Source organism: Simochromis diagramma, unplaced genomic scaffold (assembly GCF_900408965.1).
Source record: "Simochromis diagramma unplaced genomic scaffold, fSimDia1.1 OVJJ01000449.1, whole genome shotgun sequence".
Lineage (NCBI taxonomy): Eukaryota > Metazoa > Chordata > Actinopteri > Cichliformes > Cichlidae > Simochromis > Simochromis diagramma.
In genome coordinates, this window is record NW_024387274.1 from 2,129,439 (window position 1) to 2,154,375 (window position 24,937).

A 24,937-nucleotide genomic window follows, 5' to 3' on the forward strand; every position below is an offset into this window, starting at 1 on the left:
TGAAGGGTAACTGAGGGACACTCAGCATCACTTACTATAGTCAGTGATGCACTGAAGAATGGCAATAGCGTGGTTGTTGACTTTGCATATAAGGACTTCATATATTCAACATGACTAATTAAAATTTCTCATCTAAATATAATTTCGACTTGCAGTTTTTACATATCCCTTAAGGATATTCAGTCTATTAGCACGACTCACATCGAAATGAAAGCAAGTCTTGATTTTGCCTCCCGGAGCTCCACCTGGAAAGGTTTTTGGTAGGAAAAAGTTAGTTTTGTTTTTCATTTTCTCTTTTGGAAACTTTAATGTTTCAACACTTTGAAGGAAAAAATACAAAAAGAAATGAATAAGCTCCAAACTAGCTCCATGTTAGCCATGAACAGGCCAGCTCGGGGCTATAACAAGACACCATAGTAACATCCTGGCCATCCTTTTATTTTGGTGAACAGTAAACAGCATGCACTGGGATGATGGAGGATGTAAAGTGGTGAGCTGTGGGAGTGAGATATGGAAAGGAGTGGTCATGTTGTTCTTAGTGTCATTGTGTCTTCTGACCTGAAGGATCCCACGTCTTCAGCTGTTTCAGGTCTTACACTACTTCAGCCTGTATACAGCAGCTGTTTCCTGTGTCTGCTGCGTTGCAAAACAACCTCAACCCCAGTTCTACCATTTCAAGCTGTTCGTGTCATTTCATGAACATTTCTGTTGTCAGTGATGCTTTGCTGTGTTTCATGATGGTGTCTTGGTACTACTCTTTCTCCCTCTATGCTTTCCATGTACAGAGATGGGCAGTAATGCGTTACATGTAACGCGTTACTGTAATTCGATTAATTTTTTCAAGTAACGAGTAAAGTAAGGGATTACTATTGCAAAAACGGTAATTAGATTACCGTTACTTTCCCGTAGGAACGCTGCGTTACTGCGTTACTAAAACTGTGATTTTTTTGCGAGAATGTCTCATGACAGTGACGTAAGCGAGTGCGACGTTCGTGACAACAGCTGTGTGCAGATCAACAATGGATCATATATCGAGTGCAGGGAGAGAGTATGAGCGTGCAGCGTTTAAAGCGTGGAAATACTGACCTTACTTTGAGTTTGATTCCATAAAAAGTGACAAAAACATTAGCGTCCATTGTGCGTGAAAAGAAAACTTTTTACAGCGAAAAAAACCCTAAACTTCCAAGCAAGCACCGAGAAACTCGCGGATTCTTCCACTGACGGCTGCAGCACACCTGCACCAGGGTAAACCTCCGCCTACACCACTCCTGCTTTACAGGTGAAAATAGAGCAACAGGACCGCTGAGTCTGTGACTTTATTTATTTTCTGCTGTGTTTTACTTGCATCTATTTGAAAGACTGAGTGTAAACACAAAAAATATTTTATTTTATGTGCTGGAATGTGCAGAAAATAAGTTTAAATGTTAAACTAATTTCTTCCAGTCAGGGAATGTTGCAGGTAATTAAATGTTTGCTTGATGCATAAAGTTAAAAGATTAAAACTAATAAAACAAGTTTTAAAAAGAGACTTTTCCATTTGATTACATTTTGTATGATGGATTATGTAAAAAAAGTAGAATTGGGCTGAAAGATCTATCGCTTTATCACCTCTTCAGGTTGTAAATCGTGTTTTTAAAAGTAACTAATTAACTAAGTAATTAATTACTTTTGAAAATAAGTAATCAGTAAAGTAACGGGATTTATTTTTTTGGGGAAGTAATCAGTAATTAGTTACTGATTACTTTTTTCAAGTGACTTGACCAACACTGTCCATGTATGTGCATGGAAGGACAGACAAAAGTGGTCCTGAAAACACATTTCATTTCTGTTTTTTCCTCCTTCTTCACAGCTACATGATAAGAGCAGATCGAAGATATTCTGAGGTGCTTGTGTGTAATATGGAGGTTCACCTTCCAGCTAATCTGCAGAGTACAGTTGTGTGTGATTTTGGGGGAGTGTCTCCTTGTCTGTCATATAAATAGTCTGCTGCTTTGTTAGAGTTGGTCTCTCTTCCAGTTTGCCAGTCTCAGGTTCTGCACCAATTAGTATTGATCTTTTACAGGAAAACGCTATTACACATCAACAAAAATGGAGGCCATCAAGAAGAAAATGCTTATGCTGAAGTTGGACAAGGAAAATGCGCTGGATCAGGCTGAACAGGCTGAAACGGACAGAAAAGCAGCTGAAGACAGAAGCAAGCAGGTAGGTCACACAGGTGCAAATCACATGAAGCAGACTCATCAGTCTGGTGGTTTATATGAGCTTAGGATGTGGTGTAGTTTAGCATCTTATACCAATGAATGAATGAAAATAGGAAAGAGTTCTTTGCTGGGTTACAGCCGAAAGACGACTTTTTGAGACTTTCCAGAGACCCAGTTATGTTTTATCTGTGGTTTTGGTGGATGGTAGTCAAACAAGGACCTGAGTCTGCTGCTGAGGAAAGTCTGTCCAAAAATGTACATTAAAATCTAACCCTGTGTTTCTTGTCCCACGCTATCAGCATGAAGACGAGCTTATACAAATGCAAAAGAAGCTGAAAGCAACAGAAGATGAGCTTGATAAATACTCCGAGGCCTTAAAGGATGCTCAGGAGAAGCTTGAAGTTGCTGATAAGAAAGCTGCTGATGTGAGTAAAACAAATTCACAGTGGTGTGTTTGGTGCATTTCATAATACCACATTATTGATTACTGACCAACCTTTACATTCTGAAAATACAAAAGAAAATATGTCTCTTCCACAAAGCAAACAGGTTAGCAGGGTGCTGACGTGGATGTGACTCTTTGGGAGATTTTTTCCCCTATTTTATGACTGGGAAGGTCAAGAAACTGTAATACATGATACAGTGCTCTCTCAGTGGTGGCATTGTGTCTCACACAGCATGAACTGATGGCCAGTGTAAACCAAGCCAGTTTGAGTTCCTGTTTCAGCCTTGCATTCCATTCTCATCATGCTTACGTCTCACAGCTGTTGGGGGATTCAGAGCCCTTTTTAACTCTGATGTCAACCACCCAACCTTGGCAGTGAGATTAACAATTGTTCAAGTCCATTTTAGGTACCCATGTCTCCCAGATCACAGTAACTGACGGCCTTTATTTAATGGATGTAGCCTAATTTAGGCTCATTCACTGTGGCTCTCACAGCACAATAAGAACTAGACTATCATAAACCAGTGGGCTATTGCACTCACCTTTCTCCACCTGTTTTACTTTCATCCTTCAGCTCGTGCTACAATGTTTAGTTCTCAAAGGTGTCCATCCAAATGGTTCTCTTTCACACACTGACTTTGAGAATTTAAACTAGCGTCAGATTCACAGGACGGGCTCTCTGTCAGACATCGCTGAAGTGAAATACAAATGCAGGCCATAAGAGGCTGAAAGGAGAGGGGAACAAATGGAAAACAAACAGATGATATGACAAAAGTACTTTTTATACACACACTGAGGGGTGGTTAGAAATGAGACACCACTGAGGAAAGTCAGACACGGATTAAACTACAGAAAAGAGGGTGGGGCAGATAATCATACACAAGGAAAGACAAGACAGGAGTAGAAGGTCAGACATGAGGAAAGTAATGTTCAAAGGGAGGAAGAGGAATTAACCAAAAACCCATAAATAACACAGAAACTGACTAAATATAAACAGAGACAGAAGAGGAAACGGGGAGATTTCCTCTGAGAGAAGCGATAGTTATTTCTATTTCTCCATATTTTTGTTTGTTTATTTGTTTTATGTTATCCGGGGCGACCGTGGCTCAGGGGGTTGGGAATTGCATCTGTAACCGGAAGGTCGCCGGTTCGATCCCTGGGCTCTCTGTCCTGGTCGTTGTGTCCTTGGGCAAGACACTTTACCCTACTTGCCTACTGGTGTTGGCCAGAGGGGCCGATGGCGCGATATGGCAGCCTCACTTCTGTCAGTCTGCCCCAGGGCAGCTGTGGCTGCAACTGTAGCTGCCTCCACCAGTGTGTGAATGTGAGAGTGAATGAATAGTGGCATTGTAAAGCGCTTTGGGTGCCTTGAAAAGCGCTATATAAATCCAATCCATTATTATTATTATCCATACAAATAAGTGTTCAAAACCTCTTTTGGACAGATGTCCAATGTTATGATCAGAAAGTCATTGGTGCCCACAGGTGCACACAAGTGGTGAGGCGGTGGAGTCCTTTTGTTTAATGGCTGACCCCATTAAATCCAGTCGAACCAGTCGAGCCAGTCGAACCAGTCGAGCCATTACTTACAGAAACTCAGTCCACTAATTTAGCTCTTAGGTACAGTCCGTATGTTTTTGGACAGTGGCACACTTTTTGTAATTTTGCCTCTATACAGCACCACACTGGATTTGAAATCAAACAATCAAAGCCATTTTCAAAAACCCTTTCTTCAAAAGATATGGCAGTTACATCGGATGAGAATCGTGCAAAAACATAGATATATTTATACAAATATTTAAAATATTCCAGGAAAAAGGGGAATTTATCTGTCCAAAGGATAGTACTAATGTCTTTACTAATGTGTACTAATCATTCTTTAGCTCTCATTTGGAGTGTTGATTATGGACACGATTTACCAAAATAAATCTCTTTTGCTATCCATCAGTAGTCCTTCAAATAAACCATAGCTTAAAGATTTTAGTTTGCTGTCAATGATAAAACCTGCTGTTCTGTAGCAGGCTAACAATAAATGTTCAAAGGTTCCACCTTCACCATGGTTCAGCAGAGGACCTTTTCTTATAGTAATTTATTCTTTCTATATTCTCTTGATTCATAATTATCACCATGACCTCATCAGCACAAGCCATGGCTGCCATTCTGTATGAATCACAGATATTATTACAGACCACTGGACACGCTCAGCCTGAGGATCTATCTCGTTCTGCTGCGCGGCACCGACCAGCGACTCGATCTTCCAGGTGATAGATCCAACGACGAGGGAGGCTGGGAGGATTGGTTCACTCTCTTTGGGGGGAGAGAGAGCATCTGCGTTGGTGCTCCACGAGTCTGGGAGGTAGAAGTTTGTATAGTTAAACTGGGCAACCAAAAAAAGACCACCTGGCTTGGAGTGAGTTTGATCATTTCTTGTGGTCATCCAAACAACAAAGGGATGTTCAGCTTCCTCTGCAAGTGCCTCCATTCTTCCAGCACCAGCTTCACCACCAGCAGTTCTCACCTCCCCATGTTGTAATTGTGCTTTGTGGGTGACAGCTGATGAGCAAAGAAAGCCAAGGGGTGCATTTTATCAGCAGCCCTCTGGGACAACACTGCATCTACCCCAGAATCCAAAGTGTCAACCTCCTCAATGAACTAGAGTGTGTTGAGCAAGAATAGGTGCAGAGGCGAGCAGATGCTCCAGATGGTCGAAGGTTTCCCAGGCTGAGACATTCCACTAGAAAGGCATCTTAAGAAAAGTCAGACTTTGCTATTGTTCCCGATAAACCAGCGATAGAAGTTGGAAAAACCTAAAAAGTAGACACTGTAGATGTTTCCTGGATATGGGAACTACCACTACCTGCACTTTCACCATGAATTTGCTGCATTCAACTATCTTTTGGAGCAGAATGTCCTGATTTGAAGTGAGGCCACAAAGAACTCACTCATGTTCTCCCCACTGTTGTCATTGGATGGTGATTGCATCCTGGTGCAAATCAGTGTCTGTTGAGCCCATTGTGGTCAGATTGTTGTGTCATAAAACCAGCAGAAAGATGGACCCACTCACAGATCACTGAGAAAACATCATGACTCAGTGTTTCTGTGTTTCTCAGTTCTGGTATTGTTTAGCTTCCTTGTTCTTCCCAGTTTAATCATTTTGTATTTCCAGTTCTGAATTGTTTGTTCCCTTTCGTGTCCTGGTTGTCTTGGTCTCGTCTGTGTTCTCCCCAGCCTGTCATGTCTGTCGCCCTCTCCATCTTCTCAGTCGGTCTCCCCTGTCCCAGTGTTTGTATATCTTAGTCTGCGTCTTAGTATGTTTCCTGTTTTATTTTGGCAGTCTCTCATCCTGTGTTCTTCCTCCCTTCCTGTTAGTCTGATTATTTCCTGCTGTGTTCCCTCCTGTTTCCCATCCTCTCATTATCCTGTGTGTATTTAAGGCCTCAGTCTCCCTCTGCTCACTGGTGTGTTGTCCACTGGCTGTGTTTCTCAATGCTCCATGTTCTCCTCACTACTCGTTCCACAGAGATAAAGCTGCCTCTTCCAGTTTACCCTCTTCGTGTTTGAGTCCTGTAACTGGGTCCCACTCTTGACAGACATAGCTAAGCATTTTGCAATCTGGCGCCATCTGTTACAGCTGAAATTTCTTAGGTATCAAAAAGCAGAAATGAGGTTTTCTTGGCAGTCGTCATTTTTGCAAAACCAAAAGAACTCAAAAGTACACAATACTGTACACAACAGTACTCCAGTGCATAATGTATCTGTGCGTGAACAAGTCAGTTAGGCAGAAAATAGCAATTCATGATGGAAACTGCCTTCAAGCCCTTGAGCTCTGCAGGAAATGTGGTTTTATTGAGGTGGATTTTTTGGTAGCAAGACAGAAAAGACAGAATTGCTGTTAATGTTGTTCAAATGTGAATCGTAATTCTGGTCTTCGTGTGCTGCTGGTTCAGTAAATTTTGTCGTTGCACGATGAAACTGGCAGCTGTGGAATCTGTGGGATCTGTGCTTTCAGCAGAGACACTGTTTGTGTACTTGTACTTGAATCTGTATGTTGTGTTTACATCTTTTCACTTATACCTGCTCTTTAATTGGTTAAAGAGTTATTCTAGCTGTTTTATTTTGCCCTTTCAATGCTTGTAAACCTTGGTATATTTTAGAAATGGGTCTAATTCCTGAAATAGATTTTTATGCCATTAGGAAAACATTCAGAACACCCGACACAGATCTTTCTGTTAAATATACTTTCAATCTTATGTTTATTTGTAAAAATCTACAGAAGTCTTTATTTGTCAGTCCTTTTTCTTTCAAATCTTCAAAACCTTTTTAATTGGTCCCATTAAGTAAATCAAAATATTTAACCAAACCCATATCTTTCCCTTTCTTAAATCAAGTATCCGTTATATTTGGGATAAATCCAGGGTTGTGTGAGTCTATAGGGCTCCTGGTCTGGTTCTGTCTGACCACATTAAACGAAGTCCTAGGACATGTTTGTATGCAGGGACTGGATTCATTAGGTGTGTGGAGAGGCTTCTATCACCTATTATTGTCTGAAACCGAATATGGTTTGATATTTGGCATGCGATTTCCTTCCACCGTGCCGTGCAGACCAGGTTACATATGTCCACTAGATTGCCAGTTGTGCATTAGATGTATTTCACCTGTGTACACCTTCCTCCACCTTAACATGCCACCCTGTGTTCCTTCCTCTTCTTGAAGCATGCATTGACCAGTCATTTCCATCCTTTGCTGAAATCACTTCCTCATCACCCGTGTTCCCATGTCTGTTAAAGTTGACACCAGTTACCACTCATTACCACTATATTCAACTTTTCTGACTGGAGCACACGCATTAACATTCACCTATTTGATGTACAGCTTCAAACTAGTCTGACAGACTGACAGACTCTTCACCTGAACAGAACTATTCATATACACTTCCTTCAAAATGACCCATAATCGAGTTCTCTCTCTAGAACAGTTTGAATCCACCTCCAATGCTACTGGCCTCATCACTTCGACCTGGTCTCTTGTACACACAATATGTCTGTTTTCCTTCTCTTCATAATATCTCCCTTCATGAGCCGTAGTCCATATGGACTCCTTACTCTTTTCCACGTTCCTGCATTTCTGTCTTTCTCGATGCCTCCTAACTCACCTTCCCTGCTGAGTCTTCCTTTGTCTTCGGCCAACAGTGGCACCCTGTTTTCGCCCTAACACCCCAACCATTTCTGCAGCATTCCAGCAATCAGGTATGTATCATAGAGTGGCCAGACCAGAGCCACTCCTCAGTAAAAGTAAGTTGGAGTTTTCCAAAAGGCACCTGAAGCACTCTCGCACGATGAGAAACAAAATTCCCTGCTCTGATGAAACAAACACTTAGCTCTTTAGCCTGAATGCCAAGCATGATGTCTGGAGGAAATCAGGCACCGCTCATCACCTGGCCAATGCCATCTCTACAGTGAAGCATGATGGTGGTAACCGGCTCCAAACTGCTCTGGGTCTCGAAGGTCCTAAGCACACAGTCCAGATAACAAAGGAGTCACTTTATGATTACTCTGTCCTTATGTGACCTATAGAGCCAAGACTTGATTTAAGACCTGTTAAATCTAATATTTGTAAATATATGTTTAAAAAGAAAATTTCAAGCAAATGGAATAATGGTGTAATATGACAAAATGTGGAAAAAGAGAGAATACATGCACTGTATCACGATAAGCTTCTGGCTGAGTACATCATCCTAACTCACTGAAAACCAAAAAGGTTATTTGAAGAGATTCTTTGGAAAAGCTTTGTCCACATCCACATTATATTATCCACTTCTTTGGAATAACATGCAATACGCTTCTATCAGGAAATGCTGCTTTTACTGTGTTAGACATGTGCAGCGTATGTAACAGACTGTTTTTCTAATTAATCTGCTCCTTGTATTCTCAGGCAGAGGCAGAAGTGGCTTCCCTCAACAGACGTATCCAGCTCGTAGAGGAGGAGCTGGACCGCGCTCAGGAGAGGCTGGCAACAGCTCTGCAGAAACTGGAAGAAGCTGAGAAGGCTGCAGATGAGAGCGAGAGGTGACTCTGCTGTGACCTCTATTGTTCTTCTGCGATGAGTATCACAAGTCAAGCGTTATAGGAACAGCTTGAATGTCAGTGACCACACTTTTCCCGTTGGATGGTTCATGAACATACTGTGCTAAAACCACACAAAAAAGACCTGGAACTGAAAATGTATCTTAATATATCAGTAAAAAAACTCCATAGATGTTGAATAGCTACTGAGTATTTGAGCTTAGTGCAGCCATGGAAGCAGATGGAAATTTAAACTGCAAGTGAGATCTTTGTACTGGCTGATCAGACTTTATACAAAACAGGCGCCAGGAACTAAACAGGAACCCTAAACTGGGGGTACACTAGAAACCAGGAACACTTGGAGGTCATCAGACCCATGACTGGAACATAAGAGACACTGACAGAGTGTATACATAAGAGAAGTGGAGATGCATAGAAACACAGCTGGAGCAAACTAGACAAACGTTAGAGGGGAAACAAAACTGAACACAATGCACATGAGACAAGGAGCGAGAGAGCGAGGGACATGACGGGCTGGGGGGAACACAGACGAGACCAAGACAACGAGGACATGAAATGGAACAAGTAACTAGAAATGCAAATGATTCAACTAGCTACATACACGTGGCTACAATGAAACTACATAACAAACTTAGAAATAGCGACCAAACTAACAACCTTGACGAGTCCAACAGAAAACAGGGATCCTTACAATTGGACAATCTGTGTAACCTCTGTAAGGCCAAGCTATCGCCTCATGCTACTGGTACTCACACCAACACCAGCCAAATGCAAAACTAAAAAGTACCAAAAAAAAACATTCAGAAAAGATGAGGAGGGGAAAGAGTCAGTGGCCTCCACCTGTTAAACCTTTCCTGTTTAGGACGTGTTTCATTTCAAATTCAAATTCAAATTCAAATTTTATTTGTCACACACACACAACCATACACAGTATGACATGGGGGTGAAATGCTTGTAGCTGTACAATGCCCGACCATTAAATGACAGAAGAAAAGTTTTACAATATTTACAATTTACAGTTTACTACAAAAATTTACAAATTAACTTAGGAATTTACAGTAAAGAATGTGCAAATAGCAGAAGAGATTATAAAGATAAGGATTATAAATTATAGGAATTATAGGATTATAGGAAATGTGTGGTGGTGCGTGTGGTGACGTGTGTGAGAGTCCAGTCTTATAGTGACGTGTTTGGGAGAGTCCAGTCCTACACCTGGTTCAGGGCCCGAATAGCCTGGGGGAAGAAGCTCCTCCTCATTCTCTCTGTTTTGGCCTTAAGGGAGCGGAAGCGCTTCCCAGACCTCAACAGTGAGAAGAGTCCATTGTTCGGATGGGAGAGGTCCATCACAATCTTCCTAGCTTTGGACTTGCACCGCTTGGTGTAGATGGACAGCAGGTCAGGGAGCTCTGATTGAATGATGCGTTCTGCCGAGCGCACCACTCTTTGCAGATCTCGTCTGTCCTGCTTGGTGCTGTTCCCAAACCAGGTGCAGATGTTTGCCGTCAGGACGCTCTCTATGGTGCAGGAGTAGAAGTTCTTGAGCACCCTCAGTGGCAGATGGAAGTCTCTAAGTCTTCTGAGGAAGAAGAGACGCTGACGGGCTTTCTTAACCAGGGTGTTGATGCGGCAGGACCATGACAGGTCCTGAGTGATGTGGACACCCAGGTATCGGAAACTGTCCACTCTATCCACTGGCGTGCCACTGATGATGAGGGGTTTGTAATTCCTCGCCTGCTTTGTAGTGAAGTCCACGATTAGCTCCTTAGTCTTGCTGATGTTTAGGAGGAGGTTATTCTCCTGGCACCAGGTCTCCAGGTTCCTAATCTCCTCCAGGTAGGCCGTCTCGATGTTGTCGGAGATCAGGCCCACAACAGCAGTGTCGTCAGCAAACTTGACAATGGAGGTGGTGTCTGATGTGGCTACACAGTCATAAGTGTACAGTGAGTACAGCAGGGGGCTTAAAACACAGCCCTGAGGCACCCCAGTGCTGAGTGAGATGGAGGGGGAGACTTGTTTTCCCACCCTCACTGATTGGGGTCTGTGAGGAAGTTGAGGATCCACTGACACAGTGATGAGCTGAGTCCTAGATCCGTCAACTTGGTGAAAAGCTTAGAGGGAATTATTGTGTTGAATGCTGAACTGTAGTCCACGAACAGCATCCTAACATAATTCCCTCTGCCAGTGTCCAGGTGACTCAGGGATGTGTGGAGCAGGTGAGATATGGCATCGTCTGTGGAACGATTAGTCCGGTAAGCAAACTGAAGTGAGTCAATGGTGGCAGGAAGTGAAGAAGTGATGTGATCTCTCATCAGTCTTTCAAAACACTTCATCACAATTGAAGTCAGTGCTACTGGACGGTAGTCATTGTGGCAAGCGGGCTGTTGTTTCTTTGGAACAGGACAATAATGGACTGTTTGAAGCACGTGGGAACCACAGCTTGGGCCAGGGAGAGGTTGAAGATCTCCGTGAACACCGGTGCTAGTTGATCAGCGCAGGCTCTAAGGACCCGGCCAGGGATTGCATCTGGTCCTGCTGCTTCCTGGTGTTCACCCTCCTGAAGGTGTTCCTCACGGCATGCTCTGTGATGACGAATGCATTTTCTTCACTGGTGCACTCCGAGCGCGCGCAGCCGTTTGTTGTTTTAATTGCTGCGGCGTCGAAGCGAGCATAAAACGTGTTCAGCTCATCAGCCAGTGAAGCATCTGCATTCATCATTGAAGAAGCTGGTCGTTTATAGTCCGTTATAGTCCGCAGTCCTTTCCACAGGCTCCTAGAGTCGCACTGTCCTGTGACTCTAGTTTTTCCCCGTAGCTCCGCTTTGCCTTTCGGACCGCGCTGCGCACGTTGTAGGACGCAGCCTTGTATAGGTCCATATTACTGGAGACAAGCCCTTCATTGTAGGCAGCGGTGCGTGATCTCAGAGCGTCGCGGATGTTTTTATCCACCCACGGCTTCTGGTTGGGAAACGTTCGGATGATAGTTCTTTCTGCTGTGTCGTCCGCTAGTTTCCCGATAAATCCCACAACCGCTTCCGTAAACATGTTGATGTCATCAGAGCTGCGCCGAAACATGTCCCAGTCTGCGTCATCCAGTGCGTCATCCAGTGCGTCCTGCAGCGCGGCCACCGATTGGTCCGTCCAGCGAGCGACCTCCCTCCTGATTGGTGGTTGCTGCTTTAGCCTTTGTTTGTAAGCAGGTATGAGGAAGATGGCGGAATGATCCGATTTTCCAAATGCCGGCAGGGGCTGAGCCTTGTAACAGTTCTTGAACGGGGTGTAGCAGTGGTCTGATGTCCTAGTGCCCCGGGTGGGGCAGTTGATGTGCTGGTGAAGGTTGTGAAATGTCCGTTTGAGATTCACTCTGTTAAAATCTCCCATAACAATGAGTGCGGCATCTTGGTGAAGTGTTTGTTGATGTGTGAGAGCCTCATGTAGCTCACATAAGGCAGTGTCCGAGTCCGCGTGAGGCGGAATGTAAACAGTGCAGGCAATGACCGCAGTGAATTCCCGAGGGAGATAGAAAGGGCGACACTTAACGATCAAAAGCTCCAGATTGGGCGAGCAAGAGCGTATGAGTGGGGAGATGTTTGTGCTGTCGCACCATCTGTTGTTCACCATCAAACACACTCCACCACCTCTTTTCTTCCCCGACTCCTTTGTCCTGTCCATGCGGTAAACCGAAAAGAACCCCGTCGGCTGCACGGCGTGGTCTGGTATCGCTGGGTTCAGCCAAGTCTCGGTGAAGCAGAGGAGGTTGCAGTCCCGAATGTCTCTCTGGAACTTGATTCTGGCTCTGAGGTCATCAAGCTTGTTCTCGATGGATTGAACATTGGCTAGCAGGATACTGGGCATGGGTGCGCGGTGTGCGCGCTCCTGATGCCGGCTCTTTTACCTCGAGGCCGTCGCTTAGGGTCGCGTCCTTTGTTCTCTCTCAGGATCTCCTTTGGCCAGGTTGGGTCCGGAGTTAAACATGGTGAAATGTTCGTGTATTGCAGACCAATAGAAACCAAAGTGTCTCTACTGTAGCGGATTTGTGTGTTTTGCATGATGCCCATGCAAGATTATCGCAGATATAGCAAAAAGTGACGAAAAACTGCAAAAAGTGGAGAAGTTAGGGCAGAGCATCCAGCACGGCAGCCGACCTCACCGGCGCCATTTTAGAATGTTGTCATTGTTGCTTCTCTGGTGCACTTGTTAGTTTTATGAAGACCAAAGCAGCTCAAACAATCCCCTTTGCTACTTAACAGATCAGGCCAATATCTGAAAGTTTCATTGAGTTGGTGCTATACTCATTTTTTAAATTGTGTATTATTGCACAGTCTATTATTAGCTTCCTCCCAGTCATATGTAAGGCAGCAGCATCTAAACAGAGGTTATTAATACCACGTTCTTATATTTAGCTGACAGATTTTCAAAATGAACTGTTCTATGCATCAAATCCTATCTGCCCAACAGAAAACACTGTGTAGCTATGGTGACAGGTCACTGTGTGGCAGCACCATGACCTAAGTGAGGCTCTTGATTACATATTTGATCACCACACTGGTGAGGAGGAGAGAGGCCAGGAAACTGACAGTGAGGATGGATCAGAAGCTGAAGATGGTACGGAATATAATCCAGATAAAGAGGAATGATGATGACGATGATGGCCATCGAATCCTGCTTTGAACTGTTCCTGATTAATTAAACATGATTTACATGTTGTTATGGGCGATTCGCTTTGACAGCCACAATACTATTCAGGGTCATCATCAGCAAGACAAACTGGCAGTGATTAGAGGTTTGTGACGAGTGCGTGGAATAGCAGCCACTCATCACTCATGTCCAAGTCCAAACATCACAGTGTCTGGTCACCGGTAGGGGACGCTGCCCTTTCAAAAAGTAAATGCCAAGCAAGCAGTCTAAACATGGCATAAAGATATGTCAGAAGTGCAGTTTTGGGATAATTTCCTAGCCACACAAATAAAACATTCCCGTCCACTTTTGGCCAGGACCACAAGAGGTGTTGCTTTATGTGACTATAAAAGATTTGAAATGGTTTAAAAACAAATGTTCTTAACGTTGTAACTTATCCAAAGTAGCCTGTGATAAACAGTAGACTGTGTTTCATCTGATCATTTCTTATAGTCAAACTAATCCAGATGTTTTTTCAGATTAATGAGACTTAGAAAGGCTGTCATGCTCACAAGAACGTGAGCTGATTACAAAAATCTAACACAACATACAGTGATAATACATCTATTATTATAGTTTCTATATCTGATCGAGAACACAAAATTGTTTTACATGAAATGAACGAAGCACGAGGGTTAAAAATGTTTAGTAGCAGCGTATTTGTATTGTCAGAAAGTAAGGATGGTTTGTCTGCACAGAGGCATGAAGGTGATTGAGAACAGAGCTCTGAAAGATGAAGAGAAGATGGAGCTCCAGGAGATTCAGCTGAAGGAAGCTAAACACATCGCTGAGGAGGCTGACCGCAAATACGAGGAGGCGAGTGTTTTTGTTCTTGTCTGTTGCAGTCTGCTGCAGTGATGCACTTTCTTTAGGAACCAAAGACATTTGAAAGGAGCTGGTAACTGTATCTACCTCTGTGTTGTTATTACAATAATACTGAAAAATAGCAAATCCACGGTGCAGGACCTTAAACTCTCACACTTTCTCCTCAGGTTGCTCGTAAACTGGTGATTGTAGAAGGAGAGTTAGAGCGTACAGAGGAGAGGGCAGAGCTGGCTGAGGCGTGAGTACATATACCGTGTTACCTGCCTCATGTTTGGGGTTTTTTGAAGGACAGAAGCAGTTATTTCCTAGGAGCACTGCTTCAAGTGTTTACAGGTTTTTTTTTTTACATATCATGGCAAACATTTAAACTGTGAGTTTTCTGCACCAACCTGTTTTTGTCTTCTAAAAACTCTAAAAGTAAATGTGCTGAGCTGGAGGATGAACTGAAGAATGTCACCAATAACCTAAAGTCCCTGGAGGCCAGGGCTGAGAAGGTAAGGAAAGGCCAGAGACACTGAAAGTAAACATATATTTTCAAAACGTGACTTTTTACATATAACAACAAAGAAGCTGACACAGTACACTCGGGAGGTTTAGACTCAAACCAAGTATCTCCTTGCCCCGCTGTGACACTTCACCATCCTGCAGACATCTCCCTCTGAATAATCTTCTCCTTCCACACAGTACTCGCAAAAGGAGGACAAGTATGAGGAAGAAATTAAGATCCTAACTGACAAACTGAAAGAGGTGAGCAAGAAAGAAAAATTACCTGTAGATATTCTAAATGCTGGATTTATTAATCATTTTATTTATCTATTTAAAATATTTTCTACATTTAAATGAGCGCTGGGCTCTAAATGTTTTGATGCTTTGAGAGGTCAACATACTGCTGCATTTCTGTTACTTCTTCAACTTTGTTGTCTGATCAAAAGTTGTTGCTTTAACAGGCCGAGACGCGAGCCGAGTTTGCTGAGAGATCTGTGGCCAAGCTGGAGAAGACAATTGATGATCTGGAAGGTAAAACACTCATTTCTCAACAAAGTTCACCCTTTAATTATCGTATTTTTCAGACCATAAGGCGCACCAGATTATAAGACGCACTAAGCGAAACAAAACAGTCAAATAAGTCACACTTTACTCAACTCATTCTTCTTGCTTCCTCCACTTCCATACCATTGATTCATTAATGTTGAATTCTCTGGCCGCTGCTCTATTCCCATGTTGTTGCAGTATATTAATGACTAACCTCGTATTGTGGATGGATTATCTCAGTTGTTCTCCTGACTGAAATTTGGTCCGTTTACAGCATCCTGCCATGTGATTGCATTTGTCTCTAACCATCAGGAACCCTCATGTTATCCAGTGGAAAAAAGTTAGCGTTCATCCTCCAGCTTCACTGTGTTTGTTATGCTAACATAACATAGCTGTGTCGCTAGCGACACGTAGCACATCATTATATACAGTAGCAGCTAGCCCAACTTCAGTAACCCTACAAACGTCACTGCTGTTTAGTTTCCTGTCTTCATTTATGTTGGAAGTGATGGCAGAGCTGTATGTTTTAATATTTTCAGAAATCTCTCAGTCAGAACATGCTATGGTCATGTCCAAATTCATGGGCTGCATCCTCCTGAGGACCCAGCCTTCGTGGTCTACGTGGGCCGGGTCCTCAGAAGGTCGGGTAGGCCGGAAGTAAACGGCTGTGGAATTGGACGGTCTAGCCTTCTGATCAGCATCACCACTGTCTCTGTGGAGTTTAATAAACTCAGCCGTCTGCTCCGTGCTATCTAAAATATAACAGGACACTGGCGTAAATTCTCGACTGTCTCACACTTCTGTTTAATCAGTTTTCTGTTTGAGGTTTAGTCAGCTGTGTGAAAACCAAGGAGGAACCCACCCGGGGGATTAATAGTTTTATTTTATCTAATCTAATCTAATAACTTTAATCTCAGCCAAACCGATTGACTCACAAACAAATAAAACACTGAAAAAAGCCCAACAATAACATTTTTAGGTTGTCTAAGTGAATTATATATTACGTTTAACCTGAGCAGCAAAAGTCTGCGGTGATCTGAAAATGATGTGCCGGGAGTTGTGCCGTTCTCAGCGGCTTCAGTGACCCTCGAGCTCTCGGCTTGCTATCGAGCTGGTGGGTAGCAGACGTCTCCAAAAACGTTGAAGCACTTTTGAAAATATGTGGTGTCTTGATAAACCGAGCAGATATTTGATGTTTACACAGCTACTTTCTCACCTGAAAATATGTTAAAAGTTTATTTTGTGACCCAGAAAGAATAATAAGAGTAATTTTAAAACTTAGTAGCGGCCGCCATTGCCAGAAACTGGAGTTTGGCTGGGCCGCGCTATGAATTCTGGGATATGGTGAACCACGAAGGACACACCTGACCCATCCTTCAAATTGGAGAAAAGGAGGACGCATTTGTCGGCTGCATTCAGAGGAGTCTATGAATTTGGACAGCCTTCGTTCGCTATATATATATGTATATATATATATATACACACACACACATATATATATCTATATATATATATATATATATATACATATATATATATACATATATATATATACACACACATACATATATCTATATATATATATATATATATATATATATATAATATATATATATGTGTATATATATATACACATATATATATGTGTATATATATACACACACACATATATTATATATGTGTATATATATATATACACACCACACACATATATATATATATTATATATATATATATATGTGTGTATATATATATATATATATATATTATTATATCTATATATTAGGGTGCAACGATACACAAAATTCACGGTTCGGTTCGGTTCGATATTTGGTGTCACGGTTCGATATTTTTCGATACAATAAAAATGTTCATGCATTTTTAATTTGTCATTATTAAAATTATAAATATATATTTTAACTCAAAAGTACAGTTTTTAAATTTAACCCTAACCCTTGTGCGTGTTTTTTATTTTGACAGCGAATGCGCACCTGCGGACCACTTATGTGCAGCCCTGGTTATTTAGCTCATCATATCGCAGCCACAGAAATTCTTTTGTCCATGAAACCATAAAGCTGCACTTTCTTTTTGCCTTATAGTCTGATTTGTCATAACTTCTCCGTTTTGTGGTAAGCTTTTCTTTGGCTGTCACTTCTTCACCCTGACCTGTCTTATTTGGCTCAGCAGAACTGAAATGCTTTTACACGCTCACTCACATAAGCTCAGCGATTCTCTGCGCGATCAACCTCTCACATGTTTAAGCTTGCTGCGGGAGATGTCACTTGTCATGTTTGCATAGTAAGCTAACGATTAATAAGACGATGTCAGAGGAATTGGTGCACAAATTATCATCACTCACAGATCAGTGCTGTCGCTCTCTATACACAGTTCGCACGATTGCAAAGTGAAAGCAAAAAAACAAGCGCAAATTCAAATGCGACTTCAATATGTCACATATTGACAGTGGCTCACCGATGCCAATGACATAATTACCCAGCTACATTTCTGAAAGAATGCAAAAGCATTTACATATATTTTCCTACAATAGCCCGACGGGCAGGGAAGAGATAGATTTTGGTAGCCCGACTGAAAAAATCGCTAGCTCCGGGACGTCGGGCTAGCGATATTGCAAGCCCTGTATCTGATTGAGGAATCACTCATCTTTGGAAAAGAGAGTTTATTACAGAGAAATGGCTCTTTCCAAAATAAAAGCTATACTATCCGCTTCTTCTGGGCTATATTCTCAGCAGCATAAGGAGAATCATGTGCTAACAGCTGTCTAAATGACTCGGCTAAAGTTAGTAGCATGCTTGTTGTTTTTGTCTTTGCACTAGGATGATGTCGGCGTAAATGTGCAGTCATATTCGTTGTGTTCCCACTAGTGCTTTCAGGTTAATCTCGTTGAAATGACCTTAACGCCACAACACGGCAAATCTCCGTTAACGAGCTACCGCCGATCGCTCCGTGCATGGGGCTAGACGGCCAACACGTTAACGAGCTAACTGCGCTAACACACTAGTTCCCACCCATGTAATTGAGCATTGCATGGCACATCCAACATACTGTTTTACTTTAGTCCATGACTCGCTTACCTTCAGGGTCATACGTCACATGAAAACCAAAATAATTCCAAACGCCAGATCTGAATGAGGTTCAATTTGCCTGTTGCAAGTAGAGCTTAACTTCTGTCTCGCTAGCTTGCCCTGCTCTCTTCCTTCTGACTATGCTGTCTGTGTTGAGCGCTCAGTGGATCTGCGCTCGACAGTGCAGCCTAGGCGGAGTAGTCGAACACAGATTCACTGAGCGCTCAACACAGACAGCATCGTCAGAAGGAAAATTGATAAAATAAATTACAAATGTATTGTTCGATACATATGCGTACCGAACCGAAAGCACTGTATCGAACGGTTCAATATCGATACGAATATCGTTGCACCCCTAATATATATATATATATATATGTGTATACATATATATATATATGTGTATACATATATATATATATATATATATATATATATATATATATATATATATATATATGTATGTATACACATATATGTATGTATACACACATATATATATATATATATTAGGGGTGCAACGATATTCGTATCGATATTGATATATATATATATATATATATATATATATATATATATATATATATACACATATATAAAAAACACCCAGCACGCCCCTGTGGGCGGTTTATCCTTCAAGCTCGGGTCCTCTACCAGAAGCCTGGGAGCTTGAGGGTCCTGCGCAGTATCTTAGCTGTTCCCAGGACTGCGCTCTTCTGGACAGAGATCTCCGATGTTATTCCCGGGATCTGCTGGAGCCACTCGCCTAGCTTGGGAGTCACCGCACCTAGTGCTCCGATTACCACGGGGACCACCGTTACCTTCACCCTCCACATCCTCTCGAGCTCTTCTCTGAGCCCTTGGTATTTCTCCAGCTTCTCGTGTTCCTTCTTCCTGATATTGCTGTCATTCGGAACCGCTACATCGATCACTACGGCCATCTTCTTCTGTTTGTCTACCACCACTATGTCCGGTTGGTTAGCCACCACCATTTTGTCCGTCTGTATCTGGAAGTCCCACAGGATCTTAGCTCGGTCATTCTCCACCACCCTTGGGGGCATCTCCCATTTTGACCTCGGGACTTCCAGGTTATACTCGGCACAGATGTTCCTGTACACTATGCCGGCCACTTGGTTATGGCGTTCCATGTATGCCTTGCCTGCTAGCATCTTGCACCCTGCTGTTATGTGCTGGATTGTCTCTGGGGCATCTTTACACAGCCTGCACCTGGGGTCTTGCCTGGTGTGATAGACCCCAGCCTCTATGGATCTTGTACTCAGAGCTTGTTCTTGTGCTGCCATGATTAGTGCCTCTGTGCTGTCTTTCAGTCCAGCTTTGTCCAGCCACTGGTAGGATTTCTGGATATCAGCCACCTCCTCTATCTGCCGGTGGTACATACCGTGCAGGGGCCTGTCCTTCCATGATGGTTCCTCGTCTCCCTCCTCTTTCTTGGGTTTCTGCTGCCTGAGGTATTCACTGAGCACTCGGTCAGTTGGGGCCATCTTCCCAATGTATTCTTGGATGTTCGTTGTCTCATCCTGGACTGTGGTGCTGACACTCACCAGTCCCCGGCCCCCTTCCTTCCGCTTAGCGTACAGCCTCAGGGTGCTGGACTTGGGGTGAAACCCTCCATGCATGGTAAGGAGCTTTCTTGTCTTTATGTCAGTGGCTTCTATCTCCTCCTTTGGCCAGCCTATTACCCCAGCAGGGTACCTGATCACGGGCAGGGCGTACGTGTTGATGGCCCAGATCTTGTTCTTACCATTCAGCTGACTCCTCAGGACTTGCCTGACCCTCTGCAGGTACTTGGTGGTTGCAGCTTTTCTAGCGGCCTCTTCATGGTTCCCATTCGCCTGCGGGATCCTCAGGTACTTGTAACTGTCCTCTATGTCTGCAATGTTGCCTTCTGGTAGTTCAATCCCCTCAGTTCTGACTACCTTCCCTCTCTTTGTTACCATCCGACTACACTCCTCCAGTCCGAACGACATTCCAATGTCATTGCTGTATAGCCTGGTAGTGTGGATCAGTGAATCGATGTCTCGTTCACTCTTGGCATACAGCTTGATGTCATCCATGTACAGGAGGTGGCTGACAACTGCTCCGTTCCGTAGTCGGTATCCGTAGCCAGTCTTGTTAATGATCTCACTGAGGGGGTTCAGGCCTATGCAGAACAGCAGTGGGGACAGAGCATCTCCTTGGTAGATCCCGCACTTGATGGTGACTTGTGCTATGGGCTTGGAGTTGGCCTCTAGTGTTGTACGCCACATCCCCATTGAGTTCCTGATGAAGGCTCTTAGGGTATATATATATATATATATACACACAGCTGGATAGCTTAGACTACACGCCTTTGGAGCAGAGGATCGCAAGTTCAATTCCCGCCTGGGGCATCTGTATCCAGTGATCCTAAGGCTAGACCCTCTATGCTAAGCGAGCCTACCGCAGACATGAGCGAGACAGATAAATATGAAGGCATGCCGGCTCGGATGTAAAGATGCCCCTGAGACAATCCAGCACATAACAGCAGGGTGCAAGATGCTAGCAGGCATACATACATGTATGGGAGGATGTCTCCAGTACGTTCGGTTGTGATGAAGAGTCCAAGACAGTGAGCAGCACTAACACAGAAAACAATGCTACTCTTATTAACTGGACTCTTCTATTTAAGAAAGAACTGCTTAGTTCATTTTTTTATAACTCAGTATTTCACTGTGAATGTTTCTGCAGATCAGTTTCAGCCTCTTTGTTCAAACTGTCTGTTTTCTTTCTTCATTTTTGTCTCTTGTCTGTGTTTATACCCACAGATGAACTTTATGCACAAAAGCTCAAGTACAAAGCCATCAGTGAGGAACTGGACCATGCCCTTAATGACATGACCTCTATGTAAGTTGTGACAGCACATGGATGACCAAGAGTCTTGCACATTTAAATCAACCACTTTGTGATTTAATAATGAATTGTGCCATAAAATATGCATTATTAGTAAATTGATTTCAGAGCATCAGGCTGTCCATTTTACTGCATTAATTTAAAAAATGCTTTAGAAAATTACAAAAATCTTAATTATTGTTAAATTAAGTTTTTAATTGAGTGTTTAATCTTTTTTTCTAAATAAACAACTAAACATTAAAGAGTTTGATAGTGTTTTGCCACCCAGAATAAGTGCCCTGTAAACTTTAAGGTACTGATGTTCTGTGTGGCCTCTTCTTACTGTTGATAGACAAACAGTGGGTACAGAATTGAGACACTATTGAAGGCTGATATGCTTGTTTTGGGACCTCAAAGATGATGCTGAAAACACACTAAAGGTTTAAACCAGGGGTCAGCAACCGTTAACACCCAAAGAGCCATTTGGAGCCGGTTTCCACGCAAAAGAAAACACTGGGAGCCGCAAATACTTTCTGACATCTAAAATGAAGATAACACTGTATATATTGTTTTTTACATTTATGCTTTGTGTGAACAACTAAGGTGTGTTGCTTATGACATCCATGAAGTGCTACAGAGAAAATTACATTTTATTTATGTAATTAACACATTTTGAACTCTTAAAGAAATATAACAAAAGTAAAGCTGAACTAAAATGATCCAGCAAACAAAAACTGCTGTGAGCCGCCACCCTCATATCTCCTTTGGGCTTTTGGAACCTTGACCTGACTTTTAAAAAATAATTGAAAAAAAGCTCTATGCTGCTGAAAGATGAGAAATAGATATTTGCAAAATTCTGCCTAAATATGTATTTTACCTGGTTAATGTGTGTGGCGGGGCGTGGTCTGCAACGCCGCTGCAGGGGAGGCGGACGCACCTGAGCTGCACCCGCAATCACGCCTCGCCGCCTTAACGTCTGTGCTATCTATGGTGTTGTGTTGGTGTGTGTCGGGCTGTGAGCTGAAAGGCTACAGCCGGCTGTGTGCGTACAGCAACCGTGTGTGAAAAGTGGTCAATAAAGAGATGCTGTAAAGCGTGTTCATGCAAACATCGTCGGGTCTGCCGTGATATGTTTACAATGGGACTTCTGCTCCTGAACCTCTGCGCACAGCGAAGTCACTTTCATCCTTACGCAGGACTGTAAGCTGTCATCTGTCAGGCGTGAGCAGTGTTTGTTTTTAACATAGTTCACGGTGGAGCTGCTGACATAATAGAACTGCAAGTTAAAAAAAAAACAGAACTAACATAAATAAAATACACTTCAGCTAAATACGTCTAATTTATTTTCCCAAACCACGCAGAACTGCAGTATAAGGACTAAAGAGCCGCAGGTTGCCGACCCCTGGTTTAAACTGACTGTGACTTGCTGACGCTGTAACGAGGGGCATTGCACTCACTGTATAAGAAACGAGTGTCTGAATCTAGACTTTAGATAGGTGGCGCTATGGATTTGCAGAGGCCATAAAGGAAACATTAAACATGAGGATTTGTTTGTAGTCCTTCCGTGCGGAGTCAAATATCTTGTCAGCAAATTGAGTACCTCTGTTAAAGCTGACGGATTCATCAATGAGTTCTTTTGTCGTTGCCACCATGTTATCTGTAAATCTAGACCTGCTTGTAAAACATATTGAACGGCCTGTCAATGTTGCACTTGTGTTGCCTAAGATGTTATTTCAGATATAATTGCACTTACTGTCTTTTGCTTCTGTTGTTTTCAGCTAAATGTTCAGAATCTCCACCATCCTTCCAGGTTGTGACCTTTTCTTCTGCTGACCATTACTCTCAGCTCTGCGTCTGTGATCGCCTACCTGTATTTACAGTATTCCCTCTAAATCCTCAAAGTTTGCTCCCGTGCAGTTAGCCTCTTATGATTCAGTTGTCCATGGATAATTGTTTGCTCTCTTAAATGTTGTCTTGTTTTGCTCTTCGTTGTGCTTCTGTATCAATTCTGTGCTGTATCCCTGTTTAAGGAAACATCTCTGGGTTACGTCATCTGTATTCATGGTTTATTTTCTTAGTTTGAAGTTATTAATATTTGTCTTGCAATTTCGACGGGCGTTCTGCAGTGTTCAGTCCCTAATGAATGCTTTCAGGATTTTCTTGTCTCAGGAATTCATGGAAAATTTGGTGATGAAAACCACATCTGGATAGAAATATCATCAACCTATAAATATAAATATACTTAAAGATTTTCCTGAATTGTGAATTACAAAGTATTATGATTGTAAAGCTCTGGTGAAAGTATGTCTCATGTTCATTTGTCTGTCAGCAAAGTAATTTGAACAGTTTTGGAATTTGGTGGAGACGTGGAGCACAGGCAAAGAAATAAAACCATTTACATTTTGTTGCAAATCTGAATCTCTTTGTTGAAAATTACACGAAACCAGAGATTTGCTGGACTGGTGCTTTAAACTTTTTGAAAATACGTCGATGCTGTGTTCTGCCCTGGTGGTTAACATGGAAAATTGACATTAATTTTACTCTCGGTTTGTGCACACTGCACATCGATGATACCCTGCAAAGCATTGTGAGATGTAAGAGCTTCAGGCTTTTCTAAAGAAATGTACCTGTTACCAATTTTTGGAGCTAAATGTGAAAAGCAGCACTGCCTCATTGTGCCTGTTGACACTTTTACTGGAAACATGGACTTACCTGGGATCCTCCTGCCTGCCCACTCTCCTCCTCCAAGAGACACCATGATGTTCAAAAACTGTAATCAACCCTTAGCGATTGCTGCCTTTAACCACCTCTCTCCCTACCTGCAGATCCCAAAGCCCCCAGGCCTGGTACAGTGATCTGTCACACTGGGCCAATGCATTTGTGGGCTGACAGGTCAATATTATTGTGTTTTTCTTTGTCAATATAATTCGACAGGCTGAAAGCGAGCTTAAAGGGCTGCTGCACACCGTCCCTACCAGCACTGAGAGCAGCATATTCATCCATTTTCATTACCGACTATTTGAGCGCCTTGAGACAACTGCTGTTAGGATTTGGTGCTATATAAATAAAATTGAATTTAATGTAATTGAACTGACACTGGATTGCGCAATCAAATTTACTAATGCAACAGGCCCCTTCCCTTAGCTTTCCTTTGAACTCACACACCTTATAGAAGAGTTTTATGTGGATGGAGTGGATAAAACTGAACAAACAAAAGTAAAAGATAGAAAAGCTAAGAGAGATATATTAAGAAATAGTTCTTTTTATGTATGTGTCGAATTAACTGGCATGTTAAGAGCTGCACTGTCAACTAGTAACGAGCTCTCACAGTCACAAGAGGCTGCTGTTTCTGACATTAGCTGTGCAGAATTGCAGGAGGAGGGACAGCAGTAACAACAACAGAGTGAGGAATAGAGAGCAGAGACTGTGATTCCAAAATCAGATGTAGGGGTAGAAGTACGAAGGTAGATTCAAATAACAGGAATAGCTACTTTGACCATGAACCACTCTAAAGTGAACCCCTCACGCTAAAGTGGAGCCTTTAATTGGCACTCGTGCTGTCTGATGATCTGCCTGAGGTATTGCCCTCCCTCTTTCCAGTTCATAGAGCCTCGGGATGAGTGTAGGTGAAGACCTGTGTGCATCGTAAGGAGAAACAGGAAGACATGATGGACACAGTGAGGAAAGACTGTGACCCTTCAAACAAATGAAACAGGTTTTTGAGTTT

At 42.7% G+C, this 24,937-nt stretch overlaps 1 protein-coding gene across 1 annotated transcript; it reads left to right on the top strand.

Moving 5' to 3' along the window:
- The first annotated feature begins 1,993 nt into the window (after positions 1-1,993).
- LOC120715605 (tropomyosin alpha-3 chain-like) lies at positions 1,994-23,622 on the top strand. Its single transcript, XM_040002678.1, has 10 exons — positions 1,994-2,202; positions 2,501-2,626; positions 8,578-8,711; positions 14,101-14,218; positions 14,395-14,465; positions 14,646-14,721; positions 14,912-14,974; positions 15,175-15,244; positions 21,147-21,225; positions 22,989-23,622. The coding sequence occupies exons 1-10, from the start codon at positions 2,089-2,091 to the stop codon at positions 22,990-22,992; spliced, it is 855 nt and encodes a 284-aa protein (XP_039858612.1). The 5' UTR covers positions 1,994-2,088; the 3' UTR covers positions 22,993-23,622.
- The last annotated feature ends 1,315 nt before the right edge of the window (positions 23,623-24,937 follow it).